Source organism: Coturnix japonica, chromosome 8 (genome assembly GCF_054131305.1).
Source record: "Coturnix japonica strain WE chromosome 8, WE-NBRP24, whole genome shotgun sequence".
NCBI lineage: Eukaryota > Metazoa > Chordata > Aves > Galliformes > Phasianidae > Coturnix > Coturnix japonica.
Genome location: NC_140670.1, coordinates 3,679,141 through 3,695,226, shown reverse-complemented (window position 1 = coordinate 3,695,226; position 16,086 = coordinate 3,679,141). Strand labels below are relative to the sequence as shown.

General features: G+C 43.0%; 1 protein-coding gene across 23 annotated transcripts in view; it reads left to right on the top strand.

Annotated features, from left to right (window-relative positions):
• PCDH15 (protocadherin related 15) overlaps positions 1-9,854 on the top strand; it is a 528,749-nt gene extending 518,895 nt beyond the window's left edge. For 19 of the 23 annotated variants that reach the window (XM_085554973.1, XM_085554968.1, XM_085554977.1 and 16 more), the window contains 5 exons: positions 348-386; positions 1,547-1,620; positions 2,228-2,360; positions 3,136-4,713; positions 7,273-7,383. In XM_085554973.1, coding sequence (XP_085411099.1) covers positions 348-386; positions 1,547-1,620; positions 2,228-2,360; positions 3,136-4,701 — 1,812 coding nt within the window. In that variant the 3' untranslated portion in view covers positions 4,702-4,713; positions 7,273-7,383. Of the gene's footprint in view, positions 1-347; positions 387-1,546; positions 1,621-2,227; positions 2,361-3,135; positions 4,714-7,272 lie in introns of all 23 variants that reach the window. The other 4 variants (XM_085554985.1, XM_085554984.1, XM_085554986.1 and 1 more) reach the window with 3 other exon arrangements.
• Positions 9,855-16,086: the final 6,232 nt, after the last annotated feature.

Here is a 16,086-nt window from a genome sequence, read left to right as displayed (position 1 = left end):
CCCCATCTCCCACAGTTCAGCTTTGGCCAAGGAACTTGGCTGACACAGTGCTCCCCAAATTTTCAGAGGAGAGTGGTTCCCAACACACAATGCAATAATTCTCTTGGGTTTTTGAGTCAGATAGTTTAGAGGACCACCGCATAAACAGAAAATCAATTTCATATTAAGTAAAATAGTGCACTATGAAATCAAGTTACCATAGTAGATGCATAGTGTTTTTCTGCTGCTTGCTGAATTTGGAGGTATTCAAGTGCCTGCGTACGAAATATTGTGAAGGACTTTTGTTCTTAAGATTTCTTTCTTAATTGATGCTGCCTAACAAAACCCTCTCTGGTTTTCTTTTACAGCAACAGCAGTTGCTGAGACCTTCCCTTCTCAGACCAGAGGTACTGCAGCTTTTCATGTCTTAATTACTCATTAACTTTTTAGACAACTTCTACGTCATTTTCCAATCAAAACTCATCTTTCCCCTTTCCTGACTGTCCTAGATGAAAAGGAACGTCCTAACACTGTTAACCCATCAATGCAGTTTTCATTAAATACCCAATACACACTGCTGTTTGATACTTTGGCCGCTTGTGGCTTGAACAGATGTGCTGGCCGAATATGAGCCAGCAGTGTGCCTGGGTGGCCAAGAAGTCCAGTGTCATCCTGGCTTGTATCAAACATAGAGTGGCCAGCAGGAGCGGGGAGTCAGTCATCTCCCTCTGCTTGGTATTGTGAGTCTGCCCCTCAAGTACTGTGTGCAGTTCCTTGATATCCAGCTGTGCTCTGTTTTTTCAGATGCCAGTCAAGTGATAATTGATTATTATACCTAGAGATGAACTAAGCAGTTGGCCTGCCAAGATAATGAAAGCATTAACACTGCTGTGAAGTGATGGTTTATTAATACAGAACTTTCTCTATAAAATCTTTTAGATCCTGTGTCACTCCCAGTATAAGCAATAGAGCAAGTGTAACTTTTGTGAGATTTTGCTATCAATGGTGGAGAATGGGGACTGTTTCTACAGCCATTGTAAGCAACAACAGGATGTTCAGAAGCACCTTCAGTTTAATTGGACAGGGTATTTCCCCCCTTGGAAGTGTGTGACGGAGACAAGATGCATCTCTTGCCTAAAGCAAAGCTTTCGTGCTCTTCACTGTGCAGGGACATTCCATGCAGCAGCCTAATGCCAATAACGTGTGAAAAGAACACTGATGTTTTTGTAGGTTACAAACATTAAGAAAGAAATCTGAACAAAGCATATAAGTAAAATAGCCCTAATACTTGAACACCGGATTTTTCCTTTCAGGGAGGCTCAAGAAATGACAGTTCATTAGCACTGAATTCAGTTCAGTGTCAGTGTTTAGCTGACTTAGAGCAGTCACTCCCAGTGAGTACACCAGAGAAGGGGTCATTTAAGGCTCGTGTTCACTTCTCATTGTGTTCTTTTAATTATTAGTTCTTTTTGGGTTGCTGGTTTTGTTGGGTTGATTTTTTTTGCACTTTGTATCTTTTTCATATCGTGTGTAACTGTGCGTTCAATCCATGTTTCTCTTTTGACAGGAATTAAGTATGGAGTCTGGAATTGATCCAGGGCAGGAATACTATGGGCAAGATTACTACAGTTATGAGCATGGGTATATTTTCACTTTTCCTGTATATTTTTGAAATGCTGCTTGTCAAGGTTGGTGATGTTTGTTATTACAGCACCTGATCTGCAGACTTCCCTTCGCCCCAGGGTTACTTTAATCTTTGCATCCACGACTAAGTGTGCTAACAACAAAACTAACTTCTTGAACCTTAAATGGATGTTATATAACCCACAGCTACTTTTAGGAAGCTAATTTTACCTCAGAGCATGTAACATCATTTGGATAAAGACATGTTGACTGCAGTCAGTTCAGAGATAATTGCATATTTTTTTCAAGATTGCAGGGATTCTCCAGAACTGATCCCAGGGAATCTACTCTTTCATCCCCCAGTGAAGTTAATTAAAAATAATAAGTATCTGGAAGTAAGGCTTATTGCACATGGGAGATTCTGGAGACCTGGCAGTTTGAGCTTCCTCCAGTTGTAGTGGCTTATGGCTGGTTCCAATTGCACTACTGCTGATGTAAAAACAACAAAAATGAAATATCCTTCTTAATGGTAAAGGAGAAAAAATAGATAGTAAGTGAAGAAAGTAACGTCATTTAGGGGTGTTAGTATGCATTTGTTACAAAGAGTTGGTGGTGTTTTTGCCAGGTATGAACTGCCTCAGTACGGGAGCCGCCGCCGCTTGTTGTCTCCTTCAGGGATGTATGATGAGTATGGGGAAGTCATGGTGGAGAACGATGGTGGCTACTACTATAGTCCGCATGGACCAACAGCAGAAGAGGTAAGCATCTCTGGCACAATGATTCTGTCTCCACAGCAAGCTGAAGCAACTGTAAACCTTATCGAATGGATTTTTATAAAATGGGTTACAGTATTGAGAATATTGCACATAGACCAACTAATCAACTCTTCCAATCCTAATTATCGTCAGACGACTGCTGATGTTTGCATCAGCACCTCTTTTCCTTTTTATAGAAATAAAACAGTAATTGCAAAGTTTCTGTTAATATTCACATTGCTTTTTCCCTTAACGTTGATTTCTGCATCAATGAAAAGTCTACATAGCCTTGGGTAATTCCCTTTTATATTGTTAACTGAAGGGAGTATTAACTAATATTCTGCCTATAACTGGTGATTTTCCAGTGAGAAAATCAGTCACCTAAACTAATTTATCAGAGAGTTCACAACTGAATGTAAAGAAAATTTAAAATGTCAGTGGCAGCCAGAAGAAAGGAGATGAAATGGTTCACTTTTTTAATGTAATATTCGTAATTACTAGATTCTTAATCCATCACATGGGTTTTAATTAAATGAGAAGAGATAACATTTGTGAGCCAGTCGTTTTCTCTGGCAAGGCAAGGTAGTTGTGCATTTTCGGCCTCTTCTAAAAGTTAAACTTTCCCCATAACTTCTGTGATAAGCTATTCTAAAACACATTAGTTTTGGTGCTGGAAAAAAAGCTTTGCGTTTGTTCCCGTTGATTTCCTTTGGGGGTACAGGTTTTCATAATAATTATCTTTCCAATTTTAATCAAGTTCCATTTTCGTAATTTGCAGGGAATGATTCAAAGCAGAGGTCCTTCAAGCAGAGGTATAAGCCAGAGAGCAGGGGCTCAAATAGAAGTTAGACCTTTAGATGGTGGGATGGATCTAAGGCATGGCTCTGGAAGAGCATATAGAACCAGCCAGGGAAGGAGAAAACTAAAAGCAGTGATGCATTTAAGTCGCGTAGCAGTCAGTGCTCACAAACCAGTAGGAAGACGCGAGTCTGCTCGTTCTCCGTGGAAGAAAGCAAAGATATTCCCAATGATTCTGCAGAAAGTGAAAGGTGGTAGGAAAGATTCCAGTTACGCCAAGTTGATGTCAGCTCGCCAGGCGGATGGTGAGAAAAGCATGATTATCAGGGGAAGCTACTTCCAGAAATCAACAGATGACAGACCTTCGATGAGAAAGCTAAATCATGTGTTAAAACGCATCAGTGTCTCCAGAAAATTTCAAGAGCCCACTAGCAAAGATGCAATGCGTTCGGAAGGAGAAGAGGAGGAAGAAAGAGATGAAGCAAAGTCAGGAGTTTCAATAAGTATCACAGCAGAGAGTGAACATGAGGAAAGTGATTATGAAAAGAAGAAGAAGAGGAGAAGAAAATACAGTTCAGATGAGTCATCTGCAAAGAGTAGTAGCTCTGGGTCAGAGTCAGAAGATAAAGACTATTTGACAGTAACTCTGGACCAAGATGAAGCCACTGAAAGTACCGTGGATTCTGATGAGGAATCTGAGCACGATATCGGGGATTCTGATGATGGCTCTGGATCCAGCTCTAGCAGCGAATCAGAGGAGGACTCTTCTGAAGAGGACGGTGATGAGGAAGAGTCTGACAGCGATGAAGACGATAGCCTGTCACAGAGCTCATCTACTCAAAGTTCATTCAGCAAATCAGGAACTAGTGACTCTAGCAGTAGAAGGAGTACTGGAAGGTCAAGTACAAAAAGTAGGGGAAGTAGCTCTCGTGGCAGAACAAGGCGATCCAGCCAGAAATCATTCAGCTCGAACGCATCAGGTACAAGCTACAGGAAAACATCAGGATCCAGCTACAAGAGCAAAACCTCCTCAGCCAGCCTTGAAATAGAAGACACGATAGAAGAGGTTTCGGAAGAAGATGAGCAAGCAGATACGGAGCAAGTCAGTGCAAGCCCTGATAAGACAGCAGATAACACAAAGAATAAGACAGTTTCTAGAACATCTGCAAATGCAAAAAGTGCTAAAAATGCTGCTAAGGAAGAAGACAAGAGAAGGAAATCAGGTGTTAACAGTGGGGATAATGAGGATGAAAGTGCAGAGGAAGTTGATGCAGATAATAGCGGCAGTGACAAGGAGAAAGCTATTGGTAAGAATGGAAGCAAAAGGAAAAATTCTAAAGGTACCGGAGGGATAAAAAACACAGCTAGCGCCACTTCTGGCAAAACTGCTACTTCCCGTGATACTGAGACTCAGAGTTCTGACACCAATGTGAAAAGAAAGAAAATAAAAAAGAGATCCCAAGAGCAAAGTCAGTCTCAATCAGATGACAACCTTGACACTGCTGTTACAGAATCTGAGACTGCTGGTGATTCTACATCCTTTTAAAAAGGAACAACAGTAGGTGGATGTTCTGCAAGAAGGAGTGATCTTGTTTGCTGTGCCTTCTGTGTGGTCTTTCCTAAACAATACATACTTGACTAGAGATAACCAAAATGAAATACACAAAGTTTATTGCTTAAGCTTTTCAGTTTTTTATGCCTTAAGGACAAAACTGTGGACTACCAAACTAATGTAATTCTTCTGAAAGAATGCTGGGTGCAGAAAGATTAGTTTTCACATAGCAGTGGCAGGACAGATTTCTCTCCCGATTTAAGTCATACAGCATTGTATTAATTCTTACGTTTAATCCTTTTAGCATTACGCATATAGTGATGCCAAGATATGTTACATTTTGCATTAACTGTGATGGATAGCTTGACAAACCTGACAGCACAAACCTCTTAAGAGCCCTGTGCTCACACAGGTTTTGTCTGTGTTACACGGTGACGCTTGGAGGAAGGAGAAGTTGCAAAATGTTGAAGAACAAGAGACTTAAATGTCATATATTTACATTTCCTTACCACGAAAGCATTTGCTAAACTTCTGAAGCTCTCAGCTGTAAACTTCACCCCGTCTCCAGGGTGGAGACTGAAATTGCAGGAAAGCAGGATTTCCATACCTGCTGAGTATTACTTGCAGCACTGGGATTAAACTGTTTCTGAGTTGTGAGATTCAAGTATCAGTGATGTAAAAGGCAGAAGTCTAGAGGTGGGTGTACGAAGTGAACTTGGTCAGAAAAAGAAATGAGTTCTAATTCCAACCTTCTGCCCTTCCATTTTATAGTATGTTTGTTTTGTTTTGTTGTAATTAAAAAACAACAACAAAAGTCTGTTTAAAAGTTTGAGAAGCATAATGGCAGACTATTGGTGAAGGTGACCAGGTAACTGTTACCTATGTTCAATATTTGGGTATTTACCTTTCAAAATTGGTATTTATCTTTCAAAATCTGCAGTATTTAATGCTATTCAGTAAGGAAATCTTATAGCACTTTAAGCAGCACATTTCTGCCTAGAATGATCTTGATTACATCAGAGGGATTTCCATTGCTTACAACTCAAAGGAGCCTTTGAATTCACTAATAGGAAACAAGCCCTGCTGCATGATGTACTGCTTCATGGTGCTCTTATCCATTCTGACAGCAAAGCGTGAGAGCTTCATATACACACAAGCTATCTATAATTTATCTGCTTTTTATCAAAACCCATAGAACTGTTTCTCAACCATTTATCCTGATAAGTAATTAAAAATAAAAATAATAATAATAATGCATTGAGGCAGTAATGGATTAGCCTTACTTTTAAGATAGTACAACTTCTGCCATATTCACCAAAGCTCTGCCAAGAAGTCTCTGTTAGAGAAGGGTGTTTGAACATTAATGACACTTTGATAGTTGGGTATGATATTGAGCAATAAATTGTGGTAGTAACTTCTCAGCTTTGGACTTGGACTCATTCGAGACGTGAACTAGATTTACGATTGCTCACTTTCTTGTATTCCCCCATAGCACAGAGTCAGGTCGCACACAGTACTTTCATGTAGATCCCATTTAAACTAGTTAGTCCTTTCATCCACTGGCATTTGCCCGTGCAAAGAAAATTATATGTCTTTATCAGAAACAAACTGATATCCCTACAAGTAGTTTCTGTGAAGTATAAAAGTATATAGAAGCTCAAGAATTATCACCCATTTTTACCTGGCATGATTTTCTTTTTCTAAAAACTGACTTTTCTTATGTGCATGCATGTGTGTTGATGTGGGAGCCTGTCATGATGGTATCTGCTGCCTTAAAAAAACAAGTGTTTTCATTAGTAATTCAACAGTAGTACCTTGTTTTAGGGTATTCCGAGGAGACACTTAGAATTAAGTAATGGGAATTTTTTTCATCACTGTTAGCACCAACTCACTGCAACATGGAAGTTATTTGCTTTAACTCTTTAAGAAAATTTCCAAGACCTTCCCAAGCATATACTACCCCTTAGTACAGTATTTTATTGAAAGCATCACTTACCCAATTTCTTTTTCTAAGTGCCTTCCGATTCCAATTAGAAAGGGACACCAGTGCTGTTGTTTTTAATATGTAAGACAAACACATTGCTTTGTTGAAATATGACTGGTTTACTAATATGGATATAGAGAAATCTGCTCTCAAAGCAATGTCTTTGTACCCAGAGTTCTGAAAAGAAGATGCACTTTGACTTAATGGCAACAGAGCTGAATGCATCTTTAGAACCCACTTCCCCACCCCCCGCTTGAAGTTTTTATACCTTTATACCTTTTATATCTTGTTTTATGCCATCTGTGTGACATGGTGCTGTTCACAAGCTGAGTTCATTCTTATAACTTTCAAGTACAAGGAATTGTTGGTGTGTTGAAGCTTCAGTCATATATGACAGTGGTACGCAGTGGTAATCAGAAGAGTTATAAACCAGTGTACAATATAAAAGGAGTGGTACAGAAGAGCGAGTCAAAATTTCACATGAAATGTCTAGATAAAAGATGAGATAGATTGGAAAAAAGACAAAAAGCCATAAGAAATCACACTGAGATTTAATAATGTTTCTATTTGCTGTCAAACAGTGGGCCAGAAAGAAAAGGATCAAGCTGATCGTTGACCCGGAGTACGAGACCAGCTCTACTGGAGAAGACAGCGCTCCTGATTCCAGCCAGAGGAATCGTCTTAACAACCCCAATATTCAAAGCAACGTCAATGGTAACATCTACATTGCACAGAACGGCTCTGTTGTCAGAACCCGACGTGTTTGCCTTGCTAATAATTTAAAAGTGACATCTCCAGTGAGGCTTGGGAAACAGTTCAAGAAACTGGACAAGCTTGCAGTGACACATGAGGAGAACGTCCCTCTGAACACGTTGTCAAAGGGACCGTCTTCTAGTGATAAAATAAACACAAGACCTTGTAGCGTCTCATTTGCTTCCTCTATAGGGGCCGAAAACATAGTAACGAAGCCAGGTGGCCCCAAAATGAAAAGCACAGAAGAGCAAGAATCTGTTGTTGATAACGAGGACGTAAAAGAGCCCTTGGAGTCTCACAGTGAACACACACAGTCAGATGAAGAGGAACTCTGGATGGGCCCTTGGAATAACCTTCACATACCAATGACAAAACTGTGATTTATTTTTTTTTTTAATTTTGATTTTTACTTCAGTTTATAACGAACTGCACTTTTTATTGTCACTGAAGAAAACGTATGAAATTTGTATCGTGCACATATGTTGTATACTACAAATGACATGCTTTAAAGTTTAAAAAACAAAATTTGCACTCACATTTGTACCAATTAATTGTCCTCCCCAACTATTTTGACAGGCTCACGTTTCACTAAACAATACTTCATTTAAGTTTGTTAGTTTTTGGTTTTTTTTATCTTGATTTGTTGTTTAATAAATGGTAAACTACTAATATATGCACAGCAACATTTGGTTAACTTTTCAGACAGTTCCATACATGCCTAGCTTGTTTTTCCTGTACTGGTACTTGTGGCTATACTGTTTAGATTTGGAAAGTGTCTATTTATGTTCAAGATTTACATCCAGAGCTCTCGACTCTGAGCTCAAAGGAATAAATTAAAAATAAATCCATGAAAGTCAATGGAGCAAATCCTCGGCTGGTTTAAATTTGAGTAGCATTACCAAAGTCAGTAGCGATATAGCCAGTTCATGGACGCAGAGAATCTCAACCAGTGCTGAAGTAGCAAACTTAGATAAGGGTGGAAATAGCATTTGTAAGAGTACAGCGTATTTATGCAGAACTGTGAAATAGTTGATTAAATACGGTAAAAACTGTAAAGGGGAAGGAAATGTGTAGCAATTAATCTTATTCGGAGCTACCTGTCCATGGTTTATTCATTTTCTTTTGTGAATTAGCTCATTCCAATTTTCTTCTCCAGTCAGTTTTTCATCTTTTCATCTCTCCCCACATCAGTTATGTTTTCTTCTTTTTACGGTCTTTTAGCTCCAGTTTTTATGATCCATCAATAATTGTCATCCTATGGCTATATTCCTCTGAAATAAACCAGAATGATACAGGACTCTATGAGACCGAAAGAGGCATAAAAAGTAATTAATAGGAAGGAGATAGATAGATTTTCAAGCCCAGCTAGCTGCTGGGTTAAATGGTACAAACTCCATTCCACTCAAATGTAAACCTGCTGTAAGACAAATGGATCACAGTGAAGGGAATAAAAAGTGAACATTTTTCCAAGGCTAATATGTGTAAATGCAGCTGTGAAGGGCATAGGCTGTCAGAAGAGACAGAATTGTTTCAGAATCTTTGAAGTAAATATTAGCTGTAAAATACACTATATAAATTACTGGCAGCTGCTTTTTATTTCTGCTCATTCACTTGAAGTAGGGAACGTGTCATTTTACAACTTAAGCAGGGAGCTGAGAGATGCTGCCGTTCATAACTACCAAGTAATACCTGTAAAGAATTAGCAATACAGAGCAAACTTTTGTTCTCCAGTGAAATACTGTGGGGGTGGAGAGGGGAGAAAAAAGAAAAGTGCATATTCACACGAGAAAAGTGTCCTGTTATGTTATACCAACTTTTTCTTCAGGATGAGATCAAACTAGCTGTGACAACAATACCAATACCTCTTGAAAGTTTGGAAAAGTCAACTGATAAATGTGTGCAATTAATGAGGAAAAGACTGGTATCACCCTTCTTTTTCTGTCCCTATAGTTAAGTTTTACCTCGAGACCTGGATGACGATTGTTGTTGGCTCTGCTCTGGTAGTAAATGGACTTACGCTACTGTGATTTTGTCTGTTTTCCCCTTGCACAGGTTCTCCTACAGGAAACTTCTTTTAGTGTTTGTCTTTAGAAGCTGTTCGCATGTTATGCTGATGTAAATGTGACATTTCTGTCAAATACCTCCTTTTCAACTTGAGGTTTCTGACCAAATATTTTGAGTGACAGTACTTGTTTTAGGCATGAGAAATGCAACGTAGCCTACCATGTGAGGAACAAAAAGATCGGGTATTTCTTTATCCTAAATCTTTTACCTTGGCATATTTGGATTTGGTACCTAACAAAAAAAGAATATCTGTTTGGAGTTTAGCTGGAGTCTGAACGTACAGACAAGAATGATGGAAGAAAAAGAATCTATTCTTTGAAATAACTAGTAAAATGTTCTATTTTAATCCTGTGTAACATACTGTATTTATTTCATGACGCCATTTCTGCCACAAGATTCATCTGTCGGTTTTGACTGAATACACTGACATGGTCATGAGGTTTTTAGAGAAATGCTATCTTGTGGCTCCTGTCAGATTCCTACCTACCCGTTTTTACTCGAGACTCACAACTCTACCTGCTTTAGTGCTGTGAAGGATTGGCATGCCAAACGCTGATGGTAAGCAGTACAGTGCACACTCAAAGAGCACAAAACCTATTGATACTTCCTCTTCTGTGCTGTTCAAGTGCTTGTTCCTTTTTCTACAATGCAAAGACCGTACAATAAGTAGAACAGAATATCTCAGTCTTGTGATACAGTTTACAGCTGTTTAACCAGCAGATTTGCAGAGTTGATGGTGCAAGGCACGAGCACTTTCCCCTGGGTGGCAGAGCTGCTCAGTGGCTGACCAATCAAGGTGACGCTCGTTGCTCTTGACATTGATTTAATTTGTATGATCCTCCAAGCAGAACCATCGTTCCCCCTCATTGTGTGTTTATAAATCAATAGAAAACAGAGTAATGGGGGGAACACAAGGGAATGAGATACCTAAGAAAACTCCCTTAGGATGTATATTAGCATATCAGAGAGATATCGCTGGGAAACTGAGAGGGACTCTAAGCAAGAACACCCTCATCAAATACCGTATTCGGTGGTGGTTAGCGTATAAGTTGAAGGACAGGGAAAAATGATCCCAAAACCAGGAAAAAGAATAGGGAAAAGATGTTTAAATATTTTATACAGATACAGCCTAGAGAGCCACTACAGGGAAAATCAATATTTTGGCCAAAATATGGATCTGATGAAGGTTGGGTTCATCAGATCTTGAATTTGTATGTAAAGAACAAAACCCCTTTTTGAAGGAGGAATCAGAATACGCTGCCTGTCGGATATGAGAAATCAGCCTGTTACTAGGAAAAAGAAAAAGGGCCCAGACCAGGAAAGAGAGGAATTAGAAAAAGGAACTAATCGACAGGACCCTCTAGAGAATCTCCCCCCCATATAACACTCAGGGAAAGGTGGGGGGAGCGGGGGCTCGAAGAGCCGAGGGAGGGCTCTGCCACACCGGAAGGAAAGCAGCGTGCAAACTGCAATGGGAAATTGCAATTAGGGAAGCAGGATAAATAGGTTTATTTTCTGGTGGATATGGGTGCTTCTTACTACTCATAGATGGTTTTGTAACAGTAGTAGAAGCTATTGCCCAACAAGAAAAAGTTTACGGTTTTTGGATTAATTAAATATAAGCTAAGTAGGAATACAGAAATTCTTGTACCTGCCAGGTTACTCTGGCAAGAAATTTAATAAAACTGGAGCTAAGGGTCCAACAATATTGACAGATTAAAAACTGTAAGTCTGGCTTTAACACAGACAGGGAAAAACAATGTTGTACCCCCAGGAGTCACAGCAATCTCAAGTATGATGCACTTAGGGGTGTGGGCATCAGGGCCAAACGTGAAGCCCTAAATAGAAGTTAAAAGCAAGAGCTTGCCTAGTCAGGGTAAAGTGGTGCCGTATAAGGATATGTAACTGTAGAAGGATAGAAGAAATAATAGATAACTTTTTGGAGTTTGGACTCCAATTTTGCAAAAATTTTTGATAGCAAGTGCAATAGTTTGGTATAAGACTTGAGGGCAAGTAATAGTATTGTCAAAGGGATACGCTCAGCGGTGGCAAATCCATGTGCTTTATTAACCCACTTAAGGAATGAATAGGTGGAGTTTAACTTCTGAAGGATGTCTCTCCTGCCTGGTTTGGCCAATATGGGGAGCAGAGACTCAGTTAACTGGGACAGTGTTACCCAGGGTTGTGAGAACTGCTAATGATTTTTGAGAACCGGTCAACTCGTGAGCCTGAGACCTGGGATCCTCCATCCCAGGGCGGAACTTTACCGCAGCACGTGGATGCCATAGCAACAAAAGAGAACCATGCATCGGTCTGCGAATTTGCTGAGTGTCTTGGTTTACAGAAAGCACAAATAACAACAGCAAGTTACATATTTGGCATATGAGATTACAGCTGGACTTTGAACCTTAAGTACTGCCAGGAAATAAGCCATCTGCCAAACCCCTGAGCCGCAAATTGCCAAGGAAGCGAGTGAGTGATAGCCAGGGTGCCTGAGGGCGGTGGCTGCACTGGTGCTCAGTATTCAAGAAGCCTGTAAATCTACATTGGGCCAAAGGATACCAGTTTTAATATCTCACACAGCATTTACTGTATCGGAGGCAAAAGGGGGACATTGGCTCTCACCCCAAAGATTCCTGAAATACCAAGCCATCCTGGTAGAACAGGATGATGTAGAAATAACTGTAACTAATATTGTCAACCCAGTATCTTTCCTTAGCGGTACTCCTGGAGAACCAGTATCTCCTGACTGCTCTGAAACAACTGAAGCTGCACATTGCAGTCAGTCGGACCTGAAGGACAAACCCTTAGAAGGTGCAGAAGATGCCTGCTTTACCAACAGCTGCAGTTTTGTAAGACGAGGAGACTCTAAGGCAGGATATGCAGTAACTGCTACTGACCAGGTTCACCCATTTCAAGCCAGGTACTGGATCCTGATGCAAACCAGGAAGGAGACACAGCTGCAACCTGACTCAGAAGGACCATTCCAAGTACTTCTAATGATTGAAACAGACTGAAACAGCCATGAGGATGACTGAGAAAGGATGGACTCGCTACACTCGGGTAAAAGCATCCACTAGCCCTAAGATGTGGGAAGGTGTCACCACAGAAGAACCTTTAATGACAAGAATTAGAAGGAAATCATGATTATTTTAACTAATCTTTAACTTCTATTATTTATTTTGTTATTTTGTTTCACCATCTACCTTCTTCTGGTGCTGGATGTAGTAAGATCAGACCGACACATAACCATCTCTCTTCTGAAACAGACCATCAGGAGGACCACAGAGCAGTTCCTTCTAAAGCCCTGATTGCCGTGGAGAATTGGTTTGTCTGAGTCACACCGATACAGCCAGAATGACTATTTGTCCCATGTACCCAGCAGTAGGACGAGAGGGTCTCAAGTCATGCCCAGGGAGACTCAGACAAGGCAGTGAGTGACGGAGAGCTGCCTGCCATGCTGAGAGGTGTTCGCCATGGTAGCCGCCGCCGTCGACCTGGGAAGGGCAAGGCAGAACAGAGAAGAGAGCGAGCAATCAGCAGCCGGCTGGTTGATCCTGCACGTCTAAGTACACACGGGTGGTACAATGAAATATTGGTGGTAGGTGGATGGTGGGGCGTCTTGGAGGTTGATTCTCTGATTCTTATTTCTAAGCTCCAGAATCCCACTATTTCCTTCCCATGGTGCAACAGACATCTGTCGACTGGGTCTGACGCCCTTCATGCACCTTCATTTTGGGAATGAGGTTGATTTTATTGATGTTACTGGTGACAGGGCAGGCACACCTAATGCCTGTGCAGACCCAACGGTACCACGACAAAGTGCGTTCTGGGGTCAGAAAATAACGGGTTTTGGTGGACAGCTGCCAAGGGCAGTTGCCTGCTCCACAGGCAGGACCCAGTGCAGGATGTCCCTTTTCAGCAGGACCAGGATGATGAAGACAAGCTGAAGCAGGCCCAAGAACAGCAGAAAACTCTGGCACAACAGAAGTTTCAGTCGGATCCAGGGCCATTGTTGTATTAGGAGAAATACGGGGAACTTATAGGGATGTTACGTGACAGGCCCTTCCCCTAAATTTCCAGAAGCATCTTAGTGATGTGTAATGCAGTAGGCGGACACGAAAGGCGTAGTTTATATAAGGATGTGTTTGTTTCAATAAATTGCCATTTTACCACTCTGCCACCTTGGTGTTACTTGGTAATTGGCCTGGCTGCTGCTTCGATAGAAGGCAAGAGATCGTAAAGTCATTAACGATCGTAAAGCCTTCAAATGGTGATCCCTCGATGTGATAAGACGTGCTAGAAGCAAAGCAGCTGTCTGCTTTCGGCAGCAGGAACCCACTGCAGTAGCGAATCTCCTTATCGCGGAGTGGTGGAAGCCCAGGGTCAGAGAGGAGTGGCCATTACTCTTCGACAGGTGGGAGAAATCTTGGAATCCCCAGGTACTTTCGGGGAAGTGCCAGGTTGAGACCAGGAGACTTACGTTCAGCCAAGGCAACATGAAAGCCATTATCAAGGTAATTCTTCACGCTTGTAAACTTCATTGTGGAAAACAGGCTCCTTCCAAAAAGGAGATAACAGCAGTTCTCTTGCTGTTGGAGAAGGAAGGGCTTTTAACAACCCCCTCTGATTTATACAGTCCTGGCAGATGGGATGGAATTACGGCTGCATTATCTCAGAGGTCACTGGCCACTCGGAAGGTGTCGGAATTCAAACTATGGGGATTTATCTTAGAAGTGCTAAAATCAGCACGGGAGGAGAAACTTGCGAACCAACGTGCTAGAGAAATGTTAGGGTTGGGAGGCCTTGGGGGGGGTCTTGTCTCTCCTGCAGGTTCAGTGAAAGACAAGATGGCGCACACCTGATGCTTCACCTTTTGAGAAGACAGAAGTTGCAAAAGACCACTCTGATCAGGACAACACCCTGCCTTCGCCCCCCTACCCTATTCAGCCTTTCAGAGATAAAGGTGGGGGGGGGGGGGGAGCCAACTATGGAACATATCAGTAAGGTGTTGTTTTATTTTTGTAAAGAATACTGTAGAGAAACCGCTCCTTCCGTGAAGAAGATTGATGCAGTACTTACTTATCTTGAACGGGTGGGAGAACTTTCATCCCCCCGCAAGATCCTTGACTATCATAAATGGGATCCACTCACTGATGTGCTTGCGGAGCAGGCAGTGACTAACCAGATGTTTGATGAGCTTGTGACCTGGGGCTTGATGTTGAGTGCTCTTAAAGCCACCAGGGAGGAAGGAAAATTTATCGAAATGTGTTTGTTATTTGGTCTTGTACTTGACATGGAGCAGCTGGAAAATCTGCTGGGAAAAGTGGCTGGGAAGGTCCGCAAGACCAGGGTGAGGATCAAGTGTCGCAGCCAGGTGCTGCTCTAATGCTGGCTGCTCCTCCCGGAGAGGAAAAAAAGTTGCAGTCAGCCGCCGCTCCAGGGGCACTGGATGCACCCCCACACGGCGACGAAAACCTGCAAGATGGCGAATTCCAGTTGACCGCACCCCCTCTCGACCGCCAACAGGACACTCCACCCCCATTTCCTTTGTCGTTGGAGGGAGGGGGATGTGGACGTGCTGCCAATTCAAGCGGGCGGGGGAGTAGGCGTGTTCCGGATCCAAGGCCTCCCGCACTCCCTCCGCCCTCACTGCCGTTAGTGTCACTCTCGTAGGCGCTGCCCGCGATCGCTGCCGCCGCCCGCTTGATGCGCGGGGGGCCGGAGTTGGACTTCCCGGCGGAGGGCCGACCCGGTTCTGGGTGCCGCGCCGCCGCTGCTCCTCCCGGTCCGGGGTGGTGGCTCGTGGGAGGAGCGGGGGGCGGGGGCGGGGTGGCCCTGGCCGCAGCTCGGTTCGGCGGGAGCGGCGGCTCCCTTCTGCCGTGCCGCGGGGGCGGGAATGGACCGGGGGCGCCCGCAGTTGCGAGCCGGACGCTCGCTGCAGTTCCCGCTGCCCGCCTGTCACGCGAGGGACCGGGGTTCGATTCCCCGGCGCGGAGCCGCTCTGCCTTCCGGCCGCGAGTTCTGTTTGTCCCCGGCTTTAAACTCTTTAGAGATTCTAACGGCGCATGGCCCTATGCTCTCTCACGACACTGAAAGCCTCACATGCGTGATTCTCAAGCCGGTGCAATACACACTCTGGAAGAAGGGGTGGATGACTGAGCTTGGGAGGGTAGTAACAATTGCGGAGGATGATCCCTTTCACACTGTGCATGGTACAGACATGCGGGACACACGGGGAAATTAGACTAGCGTGCTGAGCGGTGTGAGGGGCACAGCAAAGCACGGGTGCTCCTGCGGACAGTACAGGCCTGGCCTTACCAAGCTTGTACCAGAGGTACAGACGCATGGGGACTGCTGGGATCCCAGCTCCCTCTGCCTCAGGTCTGGGCTGTGCTGAGGCCTCACTTATGGGGCAGCACGCCTTTTGATGTTCTCTTGAGCTTTGAGATGTTTCTTCATCTCCAGCTCCACCTCAACTCTCAGTGCCTGGAAAAACAAGGGTGCAGTCAGGAGCCCATCCTGTGCCTGCAGGAAGGGGCCTCCCCCCGATGATGGCGCTGTTCTCCATCCTCTCC